Source organism: Pyrgilauda ruficollis, unplaced genomic scaffold, assembly GCF_017590135.1.
Source record: "Pyrgilauda ruficollis isolate IOZ18807 unplaced genomic scaffold, ASM1759013v1 scaffold30, whole genome shotgun sequence".
NCBI classification, from domain to species: Eukaryota; Metazoa; Chordata; class Aves; order Passeriformes; family Passeridae; genus Pyrgilauda; species Pyrgilauda ruficollis.
Window position 1 is genome coordinate 6,372,878 of NW_024524378.1, and position 14,192 is coordinate 6,387,069.

At 34.0% G+C, this 14,192-nt stretch overlaps 1 protein-coding gene across 1 annotated transcript in view; it reads right to left on the reverse strand.

The window, feature by feature from the left end:
* SNTG1 (syntrophin gamma 1) overlaps window positions 1-14,192 on the reverse strand; it is a 309,019-nt gene that overhangs the window by 39,710 nt on the left and 255,117 nt on the right. Inside the window, exons 13-14 of the mRNA XM_041473703.1 lie at window positions 6,319-6,435; window positions 1,854-1,925 (exon numbers count right to left, since the gene is read on the reverse strand). Coding sequence (XP_041329637.1) covers window positions 1,854-1,925; window positions 6,319-6,435 — 189 coding nt within the window. The remainder of the gene's footprint in view (window positions 1-1,853; window positions 1,926-6,318; window positions 6,436-14,192) is intronic.

Here is a 14,192-nt window from a genome sequence, read left to right on the forward strand (position 1 = left end):
ATCTGTGTTAATATAGAATGAGGCTAGAAAACCTACACCTCTTCTCAGACAGTTTGGATGGCTGGATGATAAAAAACTCCAGCATATTTGTACTCTTTTCTGTGCTTCCATACAACAGTGCCAGAAAGACACTGGTTTAGTTTTTACTGCTTTGTGGACTGTCTCCTTGGCTGTAATAACTTCTGTTACATGGCTGAGAAACAAAAACAAACCAAAAAGCTAATGTATTGATATACAATAATAGGAGACACAGAACAAAGCGGGAAAAGAAAAATGGCAAAAATTGCAAGTGAATTAAGACCATCAACAAGGGCAAATGGCTAAAAGAAAAGAAGGACCTGTAAATTACAAAAAATTATATGGCACAAATTCCATAAATTTCTATTCAAAGAGTATGAAAAAATCTTTGGATAAGTCATAAGGAGGAGTCATCCTGGCTCCAAAGCACTTAGTTCTCTGACAAAGAACCTTGATGCTTATAGCATTAAGACCAAAGCCTGAAGGATTCAGAGGTTACCAAAGGGAATGGGGAAAAAAGTGCATGTAAGAAATTATATTTTTCAACTCTATCAAAGCCTGACTGTGTTCTTAGAGCATTGTTCACTTACACCCTCAGTGCAATGCCTTTACCATGTACAACTTGTCCTGTTCCTCCTCTTCCTACATGAGCACTGCTAGGGAGCCAATATTTGCACACACTTGGTAATTGAAGGACATCCCACAGGGATGGGATGTTTTGTGTTTGGCAGGTTCTACTCCTTGATGAAGACTCCAGACCTCACAGCCAACATAGCAGTAAAAGAAAACTGTTCACTTCTCAGTTCAGATCGCTAGCAAAGAGAATTTTTTCAGACTATAAATTTGGTGGGATTTTTTTCTTTGTTTTTGTGGGTTTTTTTTGTTTTTTTTTTTTTTTAAGTCTCAAGTGCAAAAAGTTTCCAAATTTTATTGAGCCATTGCAACTTTAATCTACCTCCCTAAGGAAAATATAGTGCACCTATGTGACCTACAAACCTAAGAAATGTACCATTTATGTCAGTAAAAGGTCTTCCCAGTGGAAAACACTTTTAAAAAGCATGGTATTTTCATATTTCTTGCTGATACTAGTCTGCCTCTGCTTAGATAAAATGAAAGAAATGGTAAAATTACCTTTTATGTAATTTGGACCAAAAAATCCCCAAAACCAACATAAACCAGAAAGCATTTCACATGAATAGGAAAATGCATTTATTTTCCTTCTCATTCGAGAAATTTTGAGCATCTGTTTTTCACTGTTTTTAAAACAGAGAAAAGACTATACAAAAGAATTCTGATTGAATTCCCAATTAAAAATTGGAAACAATGTACGATAATGGTCTTATTTAACTTGCTACTCATAATTTTAGCTTTCTAAACATGTATCATTATCTCTTCTCATTTATTACACTTCAGACAGATTGAAGAAAATGGAAAAAATAAGAAAAAGTTTTCAGAAGGGTATTGCATATTTTGTCCTAGTGAAATCATACATTGCAGCTGCTATTAGTTCCATCAACATATTTGAAAACAACCAAACCGATCACTGCTTCTTTAGGTCCTCAGTTAGAAAAGGAAATTTTACACTAGTTAAATGTGACATTAAAGTGAAACTGTAAACCCCATACAGCATATGGAGAAATAAGGTTGTTTCCTAGTCAAAATAAGTTTACTTCCAATTTTGCCATAACTTCTAGTTTGATTCTGTACCTACTGACACCAGAACTTCTGATATTTGACTTTAAAGGGAAAAAAAAATAGATGTCTTTCCAGAAGGTAGTTAGTGTTATGCTTTTGTCTGTCAAAGTGGCAATTTATTTTATACTTTCTTATCATACCTTGAGAATTTTGCACATTATCTCATAAACTGAAAATGTTTTCTCAGCTCGTGTCCAATCCCAGGTTGTGACCTTTAAAAAACAAACAAAACACAAAACAAACAGAAAAAGAAATTAAGTTATTTTTGTTGTTTTTTAATAATTAAGTTTACTAGCCAAAAAAAAATCCCTGAACTATTTACATTGATTAAAATATATTCAGAAAGACCAAACACTGCCTCAAAGCAACAACTAGCAAGGACCAGACTGTTCCATCCAGGCAATGCTGAGGAGATGTCCTCCCTGTCCTTACAATGCAGTTCCTTTGCATGCAGCCTGCTCTATGCAAAATGATGATACTTCCCCTGGGAACTTGCAGGGGCTGCAGTGAGATCCTGAGAGGATGCAGCCCTTGAATTTTTATCTCACAGAGCCAGCATGTTAGAAAACATGCTTCTCATCACTTTCCTCCTTGTAACTGCGTGCCACTATTTGCTGCCAATCACCGACAGCATTTGCAAATCCATAAAAACAGTGTCCAACCTTGCAATGTCCCAGACACTTACCAGGGGGATCCAAGGGAAAAAAAAAAAAAAAAAAAAAAAACAAACAGGCATGAAACGACATTATATATACTCACTTTCTTTTCTTCTTACCAAGATTAATCTACTCCTAAATTCTAACAAACTAAGATTTGAAGAATAGCCTATTTTTTTTCCTCTTTGTTTTGGGATTTCACAACTGTTTTTTACAGTATTCATTTTAGGCAACTGTTTTTAACTGTATTCATTTTAGGCAACTGGTTTTAACTGTATTCATTTTAGTCTTTTCTTCTTACCAAGATTAATCTACTCCTAAATTCTAACAAACTAAGATTTGAAGAATAGCCTATTTTTTTTCCTCTTTGTTTTGGGATTTCACAACTGTTTTTAACTGTATTCATTTTAGGCAACTGTTTTTAACTGTATTCATTTTAGGCAACTGTTTTACACAGAAAAATGCACATATGAAAGAATGAAATTAAATCATGGAAGAGTAGGTGTTAAGACTTCAATGAGACATAAAGGGATAGATGAATATATTCACTAAGGGAAGAGTTAAGGCAATAAAATTTCCAAGGAAAATGCAAGCAGAAAATAGGAAAATAATAAAAATAATGAAGAAGGCACAAAATAGAATTAAATTGAGGATATAAATGAATGAATAATTATCTTAATGGTAAGAAACTTTGGACAGTGGCCCATATCTAAAGGAAGACAGCTGTATCATTAAATTTGTTAGACACAATGAAGAGGTTGATGAAAACATACATTACTGCTTCTATCAGATTCAGGATAAACTTTTTGAAAAATTTTTGATAAAACATATTCTAGAGCCCAAAGAACAAAATATTATCTGAAATCAATTTATTTCTTATTTAAAGAGAAAGTAATCATTAATAGATCAAAATTATTTTGATGTTTTATGATAAAATTCTACATCTAACTAATTTTTAGTTATAAACATTGGTGTAATGGAACGTCCTTTAAGGAAATCACAGGCATGAATGAAAAGTTCAAAAACACAGTGCTATAGTTCCTCTTCTGCTAGAATTTTCTTTACTTGTAGTCATAGTGAAATGTAGTCTTCACTATCTTATTGAACTGTGGGTACTAAATCACAAAGCTACTCTTTCTCCTATGGACAAAAAGATAAATTTTTCACCATGAACAGAAAAAAATGGGGAGAGGAGCCTTTCTACAGCCCCACTGAGCCCACAATACCCAGTCACACCAGATGAAGTCCTATTGTGCCATGAGGAAAAGTCATTATTATTGCTCCTGAAGCACAAAGTCATTTGGAGTTATGTTTAAAAATTTACTATAGGCTCCATACTTTGGGGGGAAATATAAGAGCTCCCTCTTCTCCCCTGGTTTCCTGATTTTGTTTGTAACTGTAAAGGGACTTCTTTTCAGGTCAAACCAAAACTGCTTCTGTACAAAGATATGTGCAAAACAAAAGCAATTGTAGAATTAAAACACCCACAGAAATTGCTGCACCCTTCACTTTTAATGTTTTAATTTGAAATATTGAGTAGTAAAAGAAAGGATGTTAGTGGCTCTTTCTCAAGTAAATTTCCAATTATAAATTGGAAGAAATTGAAAACCACCAGAGCTGACGGAATGAATAATTCTAAAGAAGGAAATGTGCCACTAAATAATATAAAAAAATAACAATAAAGAAGTAATTTTCTTTAAAAATTTCAAAATGAAAATAAGAAACACTAGGATTGCTCTTTTTAGCTGAGCATGGGAAATAGAAGTACTATTGATCAAAAAGATACAAAAAGAGGCAGGGCTGTTGATAGACATCGTTTAAACACATGCTTTCCTAATGTGTTAGTCTTTGGTAGAGACTGGGCTAATACTTTTGTTTGATTTTCTGGTTAAGACATCTTTGTTTGTAGGACATCTCTTTTCAGAAAACAACTTTGTCCAAGCAGTTTATACTGCACATATAATTAAAACAGTTTTTATTTTAACTACACTTTATACAGCTCCTAAAAAGAAGCTCTGAAACTGTCATTGAAATATTGTTCATATTTTCTAATCCCTGGAAGAGACAAATCTTCAGAGTAGCAAATTTAACTGTATGTGTAAAAGTCTGGGTACAGAAAACAGGATTTTAGAAGTGTGAAATTATTATATACATTACATGTTGAAACTGGATGAACTTTAAGGTCTTTCTAACATAAACATTCTATGATTCTAACTCTTTAAGGCGGCTCTGTAAGAGCTCTGTCCTAAAAAGGCATGCTTATCATTCTGCTTCCCTCCTACTCCATGAAGAGAAAATATTTTTCTCTGCATTTGAACAGTTTTTCTATTTTAGACTAGGAATCAGAATCTGGCAATACAAATTCATTTTGTCCTTGCAGCTAAGCTGAGACAAGAGCTATAAAAACTTGAGGATGAATTTCTTGTCTTATACAATAGCAGCTTGCCAAGATCTTCCTTACTCATGTTACCATGGTTCAGACTCTTCATAGGAACATGTTCCTTTCACACCCATTTTTCACCCCCCATCAGACATTTACCCCCTACAAGTATATTATTCCTATAAATTTATGATTCTTCAGTAAAGAGGTTTGTGGTCTCTTCCATGGTTCTTAGAAAAGAATAATATTCCTCTTGGGTATTGAAAAGGATTTCTCATCATTGATTCTCATTCTATCTAGTACCCAGAATGGAGTTGATTTTACTTGACAGGCAGCAAATGCTCAAGTAGGTCTGGCAAAGACAGAAGAGATGTTTTTGAATTAAGGTGCTTGTTACCATTAATCTGACATTTTAATCGGACCCTGAAAAATTAATTAATAGACCTGAGAGAAACAAAATCCCACACCCAAGAACTACTCTACAAACATTGAACACATGAGGTTTTCAGTTCATACTTCCTTCCATTCCCCATGTCTTTCACATGTTTTTAAACCGTTTGCTAAATGAACACCAACAGTTAGTGATGATCAATCTAAAGATTTGAAAGATGACTTTGAGCTACCTCAGGAAGATATTGCCCCAAGAGGTGGTAGATGCCCCATCTCTGAAAACATTCAAGACCAGGTCAGACAGGCAACCTGCCGCAGCTGAAGGCGTCCCTGCTTGCTGTAAGGAGGTTGGACTAGATGACCTTTAAAGCTCCCTCTCAACCTAAACTATTTTATGATTCTTTTTCAGGCAGGAAGGAGCTACAGCCTGGATCTGACAAACACAGGGTGTAGTAGCAGTCAGAAAGGTCACCCAATAAAGAGGACAAATTAATTCACATGACTCTTCCTGCTGCAGGCATGGATGGGACTGCTACTGTCTCCTTAGCAACTGGCTTAAAAGTTAGCTAGAGGATCTTTACTGCATCTTAGATGTACCATAAGAAAGTGAAAGCAAATTGCTGAGTATAAAACGAGCGCTAAAATTTTCTCTGGTGTTCCCAGTGAGATTCCAATTAATATATTTAACTTAAACAATTTCATTTGATTCCCTACCTTCCTTTCGGTGCTCTCAAGCAGCAAAAACTTACATTCAGGATGGAATCTAAATAGAGACATATTGCCATCTCTACAGCATGTAAAAAGCTTTGATATTTCCCCAAATCTCAGCAGTTTCTCTAGAATGACTGTTCAGTTTAAATATAACCATGTTGCTTTGGGCCTGTTCTGTCTGCCAAAAGAAAATTAAAAGCTCCTTTTTAACATGAGCAGATTTCTCTTTTATTTTTTTAAGCGTTCATTGAAGTGTGGGAAAATAAGTTCTTGCTAGATACCAAATCATCTGAGGAAGAGCTGTTTCCTCCCACTTCTATACCACACACTCTGGAACTCTTCAATGCTGTTAGTTACAGTCCTGCTAGCCCAATGAGTGGTATCTCACTGTGAAAGACTTGTACACATTACACAACATTATTTTATTTAATAAAATTTATTCCAACTAAGCATAAGAAGCATACTTACTGGAGGTGCTATAAATTTATACAGGGAAGAACCCCTCAGTGCTAGAAACTTTGGTGTGTACATTCGGTCCTGAAGGGAGTCTTGTTCCCGTTCTTCCGTCCAGCCCATGTAGACTATCTGACAAAAAAATCAATAGTGTTGAAAATTTCTCAGAAATTTTCATTTGTTGCAAGTATTTCACATGCATAAACTGATGTCTGTCAAATTTAATATAGCTGCAAACCTTGAACCCCAGATACAATATTGTACATTGGCAGTTTTTATAAATGATGCCTGTAAGGGCAATGCAAAAACATGAGAAGAAATACTTATTGTACTAGAAAGAAAAAAAAACCTAAACCACATACTCCAGTAATGTTAGAGGACTGTTCCACATATTTGCTGACAGATCATGTCAGTGAAATTTAATGTAAGTGAAGTGTAAGGAGCCACCAGTCAGGAATTCTAAGTCAAGAAGCTGCTACTATACAGCAACATAGACAGAGCTTCCACATGCAAGTTCACAGTTACACATTAAACAATATGATGTCACAAATTTAATTTTCAATTAATTAAGGTCAATATTTTTTTTACTGCCTGAAAATCTCTTTGTAGGAGTTTTGAACTTTTTTGCTTGGCAATAGATTAGCAGACTGTTTTCAGTCACTACTTTGAACAGACTTCATCTACAGCTAAAAGGTAACCAGAGTGCTGTAGACCCTTACCACTACCAGCAGATCTTCTGACACAGAAGTTTGAACTAGAACTTATTCCAGCTCTCTTCAGGGTGTAATTTCCTACCTATTCTGTTAATTTTGAGTTCTTTAATATCAAATTCTTAAAGAGTAGAAGAACAGGAGTCACCACTATGCCAACATCTGGAGAACCACTGAACAGGGATAGACACATCATGGGATGTTTGACTTATAACAGTGTCATTAGTAATAAAATACATTTTCCTGTGTGCATGGGTACACTACTGCTACGGAAAATAGTTCAACCCATATTTCATACAGTGGTGCTAATGGGATAGGTCTATTTTTAAATGTCTCTGTGAAACTGATCTCTACAGTAACAAGTTATGGGCATTGTCTTATATGTCAGTAATAATAATGTAAGGAAAATGGTAATAATTATGTAACAAAAAGGTAAAAAAGGCAACAAGTTTGTTTAGTGCACCAGTGGTATGCATGTCCCTAAAATTAATGTTTTTACTGCATGATTTATCCTCTCAGATTTTAAATACTATGTACCTTTTGAAAAGACATTTACACTAGGCTATTTCCGTACTTTTGGGCAGAGAATTTTCAGCAAAATTTCTTCAATAATAGTGCATCTGTATAATAGTGTATCTGTTGTTTTTCTTTTTCTTTCTCTTTTTTTTTTTTTTTTTTTTTTTGGGGTGGGGGACAGGGTACGTTGTGTTTTTTATCATTACACACTGGAAATTATTAGCTTTTTCGAAATCCCCCTGTATGAAACCAACACTACTAGTCTCTGTCACAGTTTTTTGGATATTTTATGGTCTATAACCAGTGACAGGGAGAAGCTCCATTTTTCTATTACTACAGTGACACCTCAGTACTTAATTATTTTGTCAATATCAAACACTAAAAATGTCATATAGTCTCAGGTTCAATGAAGAACATGTGTTGAAGTATCTGTTTGTTTGGTGACCAAGTTTATAAAAGTCAAAAAGAAGACAGATCTGTACCATAATATTCAACCATCAAAAAGAATGCTAAACACTGTATTTTTATGCAATAACTAAAAAGACATGTTCTCTGAAATCTCATTCATTCCTGAATGAATAACAATTCAGAAGGAAAAAAAACAAACAAACAAACAACTAACTGGTAAAGTAAAAGAAGTTTTAAATTATTTCAATTCAATGTTTATTCAAATTTCTCTCATTTCTGCTGTTTCATATGCTATCCATAAATAAGATCCTCTTCCCTCCGACTCGATTGCAGTCTCTAGATCTCAGTGACCGAGGTGGATTTACACAGAAGAGGTGTGTAAGCATAAACAAATTGTACTACTATGTGCAGAAGTTCGGCACATTTTCTGTCTGTAACTGAAGAAAATGCATAATCGCTAATTTCTAGGAATTGAGACATCTGCGCTTCAAAATCAATTCAATTGAATTAATTTGGTTTCATCTTGATTTCTTTAATTTAAATTGGACACACAGTAAGATATCATCTTGCCTGATGATATTTAATATCTCTGTAAAACTGTACATAATCCCTTCTTAGTGTTTTTCTCTTTCATATTTCTACATCTACTATTCATCACAATAACAGGATACAGTCACTCATGCTGTGCAGATGTATTGATATTCCACATTTGATTGACTTAATACTAAAGTAGGCACGAAATTTAGGGCAATTGGTCCCTTAGATATTTGTCTCTTGTCTCTGTAGATCATGAGGAAAAATCAGATTGATTTTCCAGACAACCTGCTGTACCAAAAATTTTATTAACAGAAAAGCATTTCTCCTTCAGGCTCAATACCTACTATTCAACACAGAGAGGAACTGTAAAGCGAAGGCTGTATGATTATAATTAGGAACATTTTCAAGTTTGTTTGAGTGCATGTGCATATTCACATGTGTGGATTAAAATAGCACAGGCTATATTCTGGAAAGCAAGGCAAAACCAAACAAATACTTGATAACTATATTAATAGATAACTCTGAGAGTTGGGATAACTTTTAAGTTCCTAAAGTGATCTCAGTTTATCTAAGCATACTAAACATGTGAAATTAAATAAAATATTGCAATTTTTTATACAATGAAAGTGAGAAACTGTTGAAAATTTTCACTTTTGTGGTAAAGTAGATGACATTTTTGAAACATTTCTGTTACTGGGAGATGTTCTGACTTCTAAAAAAGCTTTGACCTATAAAAACTTAGAGAAACTTATTTACTGAAAAGGGACTATAAGTCACAAAATTAGTTCATGCATATATATGGACTGAAATACAGGATGAATATAATATATGACTGAGGGTTTTGGACCGTATCTCAGTGTAGCTGCACATGGGGACTTGGCACATATAGCACTTCATGAAATTATGAAATTCCAGAAATTTCATTTCTGAAAAGAAATGCTTAGCACAGACACACGATGAACAGATAAAAATGCTAATCACAAGTAGACAGTGCATAGCATTCTCCTTTATAAAATCAAAAATCTAGTTACTTTTTAATCTTATTTAGTTGTTTTTTTTTTTATTTTGATAAACAGATTTTATTTATGATTCACATTCCATTTGAAAGATAATTTTTGCATTCCTGGTTTCTAACTTACCTCAAGCAGCTCATTCTTCAAAATCAAAAGGTGACACAAATTAGTTAACTTAGTGGCTGCTGGTTCAGTAACAAAGATTCAATAAGTCATTATGGTTTATGAGTTGAATCATGGACAGTTTAGAAAAATCTATATTGAAATGATAAATGAAACAGGACAATTTCTTCAGTCAAAAATCCATAATCTTGTAATTTAGTATGTTCTTAAATCACACAGACATCCTAATCAAGCAAGATAAATTGCCATATTTTATATTAGTCCAATATATTGCTAAAAATGACTTAAATAGCCTTGACTATCAGAGAGGCTTTTTCAGAGTTTTTACACCAAATTCATTATATTTAAGGAAGAATAATAAGACAAAAATACAAGAAAATTTCCCCAAAATGAAATGTAATACCTATGTGACATCATAAAAGTGAGGCAATTCAAAGAACAGAACTGATGCACTGACAGCTTTTTATCTTGCAAGTCTGATACTCACATTATGTGAAATTGTGCTTAGGGTGACAGGATGAACATGGAATCCAAAGATATGTCAGACAAACAGAGGGAAAGTAACAAGGGATGAGAAATTCAGATAACTCTCTCTGCTGTGGTTTTAATATAATTTTCTCTGTACTTTTAAAAATAATTTTTTGTATAGTCTAGAAATTTATTCTAGTCAATTGTTAGCAGAAAAACAATAAAAAACAATACTGGAAATGTGGGAAAAAATGGAAGAAAAAGGGTCATCACAACGCAATCATTGGCAAAATCTATTCTGCTTAGGAATTGGTTTAGGAAAATGCTTAGGAATTGTATGCTGAGTAAAAAAAAAAAAAATTCAAAGTCAACAGAAGAACTAATCACATAAAATTTTGATTGGATGCTAGAAACATTTTGCCTTATTGTAAATGAAGTCAAAATGTCTCCTATCCTGTTTTTCAGGTTTTTGAAAAGCCTGCTAATCTTTCCTAACCCTTTTTTCTTTAATTCCTGTGACTTTTTATCTTCCACATCAAAAAAGTCCACTAAAACTTTAACTATCATCGACAGGTCTAAAGATCACCTTCATATTTTTGGACCACTCAACTACAAATAGATTATTCCATCTAAGATTGCACATGTATTGTATCTCACAACTTAATTTTTTCCTGTGTAAGAACTCACATTGTCATCTTGCTACTAGACCAATGCTGAGTATAGGTTTTCCATTTGGCTTTCACTTGTTCTATTTTTGAAATGACCACACAAAAATGAAGGAAATATTATCAGGTCTTAAAGTAAATCGTGTCAGAGAAAACAGAAAATATTTCTTAACTATGAAAGAAGGTTTTTTGCTTACAATCTAGATAAATGAAAACTGGTATCAAAGACTGAAAACAGAGCACATCTGCTTTCTTAGCAAACAACATCAGAATCAGAGCAAAGACAGATGTTTACAGTAGCAAAACTTGCCTGGACTTCCATAGAGGTCTGTCCAAAATTAACAGTGCTGTTTGAAAAACCTGCAGAACAATTTATGTTACGTCCAACAGCATCCCATGAGAAAACTTTGCACATTCCCAATGAGATGTACTGGATCTTTCTACAACTCAGGACTGTATCAACTGCTGCATGCCATCACTCCCTCCACAGGTTTGAGAAATGATGGCTACATCTGGATACAGGACAGTTTTCCAAACAGGTAAAGAACTGCATGTTGCTTTGCCTGGTTTCTTCTTCTTGTTATAATCTACTAATCCAGAGAAACATTTTGGCTCACTTATTGGGTTTTTCATCCAGTGCTACATATTAACAGTCACAGCTTATTTCAAAGCACTCATTTTACTTATTTAAGACTTCTAAGTAGCTGTTTATTGAAATAAATTCTTCTAACGACAAAGTCAATTTGAACCTTAATTGGGCAACTGTGTGCCTTTGATAAAATGTCAACATTAGAAGTTGGGATTTTTTTGCCTTTCTTAAATTATTCAAGTCAAGGCACAATTACGTGTATTTAAAATTCATTACAATTTGAATTTGTTCATTTTAATAGACGTGATTAGCATTTAGAAAGCACAGACTTTTTCCAAGAAAGACCTTATGCAGCTGTTATTCCAAAGATGGGTTTGGATGAAAACTGCAGTATTAGATACCAATCTATATTAATTTTGGGAGTGTGTGTGAAATTATGAGTAGGAATCAGTACAAAAATAGCTCACACTAGTCCTGTCTTCCAGGATATTGACTGGGTAATCAAAAAAAGATAAAAAATGAACTAGAGTCGTTAGCCAGCATGTGGAAAACTCCCCGAAATGCACAAGGGATGTGTGCATTTTATACAGCATCAAGCTTTTTCCTGCTAAATGGTATAGTAGCTAGATGATGAAAAAAAAATCTCATGCTATCTAAAGTAATCTGCCTCCCTCACCTGACTGACCCTTCTCCTTCTTGCAGACTTTTCTTATTTACTCACCACATAACTCACCTTCTGAGCAATTTACACATCAACACAATTTAAACATCCCTGAGCAGGTTCATTTGATTACCAGGATTACAGCTGAGGAGACGCATTCCTGATGACATCAGAGGCATTTTGCAGCTGACCTGAGCGGCTTCAGATCGTCACTGATACTCTCAACAGAGCAGCTTTCAGCAAACACATTTGAAAATGTGCAGGTCTCACACATTTCCTGACTAAAATAAATACTATACATCACACTATCATCATTCCCCCCTCCTTTTACTATTGTATTACTGGAACCAGTAGGGTTCTGCTTTCTTTTATGGAAAAACACGCAAAAAAATCTTCCATTTTTTAATTCCTACCTGTTCATTTTTCACCTGAAATTGGAGGTGAAATTTAGGAACGGGCACAAGAAAGGCTGCAAATTTTAATCCACGATGAAATTTTTGGGGGATTTGGGGGGTTTAAAATAGATAACAATATGATACTGTTATCATATATCATATATAGCAAGCTCAGCACTCATGTGAAAAAAAATAAACATAATTTATTTTGAAGCCTAGTAGCTTGACTGGTTTTATGACTTGTCTTTTGATTAATGGCATTTTTTTTCCTCTTCTAAATGTACACAGCATGTATTTTTCATGCCTAAAATAAAAATGGGTCAAAAAAATTATTTCAAATAATCAAGCTGGAGGGCATGACCTCTCCCTTTTGATGAACAACCTATCGCATTAATCATTTTCACCTCAGGGTAGACTACTGAAAGATGGTGAATGGAGAAAAAGATCAGAATATTACATGCCACCAGACAGTGCCTTTCAGATTTCTAATGGTGCCACTGAGCAAACCACTGACATATTTATCCTTCTTAAGTACCAGGGCGAGTGAAATATTTACAGAAACATTTAATAACATTCCTAACTTAACCCAGGAGTATCTTTCAATTAGATGTCAATGACTGGCTACAGATAACTTTCAGATTTTCTGTTTCTCTGAAAAAGACTGGTAAGCAGAACTTGGACAGGACTAGTGCAATTTAGGCTACGTGGCTGTCTCTGTGAGACCATACTGCTCATGCAGCTGCCTTGCTCACATCCTGAGCTTACTGAACTCAGTCCAAAGGAGATGGTAACATGGAAGAACCCCAAACGACTGAGTACACAGAAAATACAGATGGTGGGGAATAGGTTGTTTGAAATGAATCCTAGTAATAAATGTTTTGAGTTCGCATAACATCAGAATTACATTTCTATGGAATTAGATGTTTACATTTCAAAGTGCTCACAAAGCAAGAATAAACCTGCAAATAATCAATGTATACTTAAAGTTGTCTTTGAAGCCTCTGGTGTTGCTGTTTGCACAGCAAAATAAACATACCTGAGAGAAATCCTGTTTTTGGTATCAATGACTTCACAAGATCTGACTTAGAAATATTTTCTGAGAACAAAGCTTGAAAATGAATAATTCCCATATATATGTAATTATACAAAAGCCTTCTTAGACTTAAAATATTTTATTTAATCAATTTTATTACTGAATGGAATCAACATCAATATTCAATAGAATAAATCTATCCATGGGTACTTGTTTACATTTTTATTCTCAATAATTTAAATGGCAACTGATGAAAATAGCTATTAATGCTTGCAAAATTTCTTTGACTGTTTCTACCGAAGGACAGTTATTTTCAGTCCTGTCTCATTATCAAAATAAAAAGACTTCTGCAAGCTGAAACTGTCCCTAAGACTTTCTTAGGGCTCTCAGAGAACACAATTACTGCTTATAAACTCCCAGAATACTAAAAATAAATAAAACCTTCAAAAATAGAAACATTTTAGACAAGCATTACATTGCCTCTCAGAAATCAAACAATTCTTTCAAGCACTCAATGCATGAAACTGGAAGAAAAATAAGTCAACAAGAGCTGAAATTTTATTTTCAAAAGTAGAGAAAATAGAAACCTACAGATGAGAAATTTTGCTGCATCTGCACAATGTCTTTGGAGAATCAATGTTACTACTGCCAGTTGCTAACAGGGAAAAAAAAAAATCAAGCGGTGTTATAAAATTTTAATCAAATCAATAAAGAATACTCCCTAAGGTAATTTTGTATCTTATTAGCTACAGCAAATAATCTTTTGTCTAA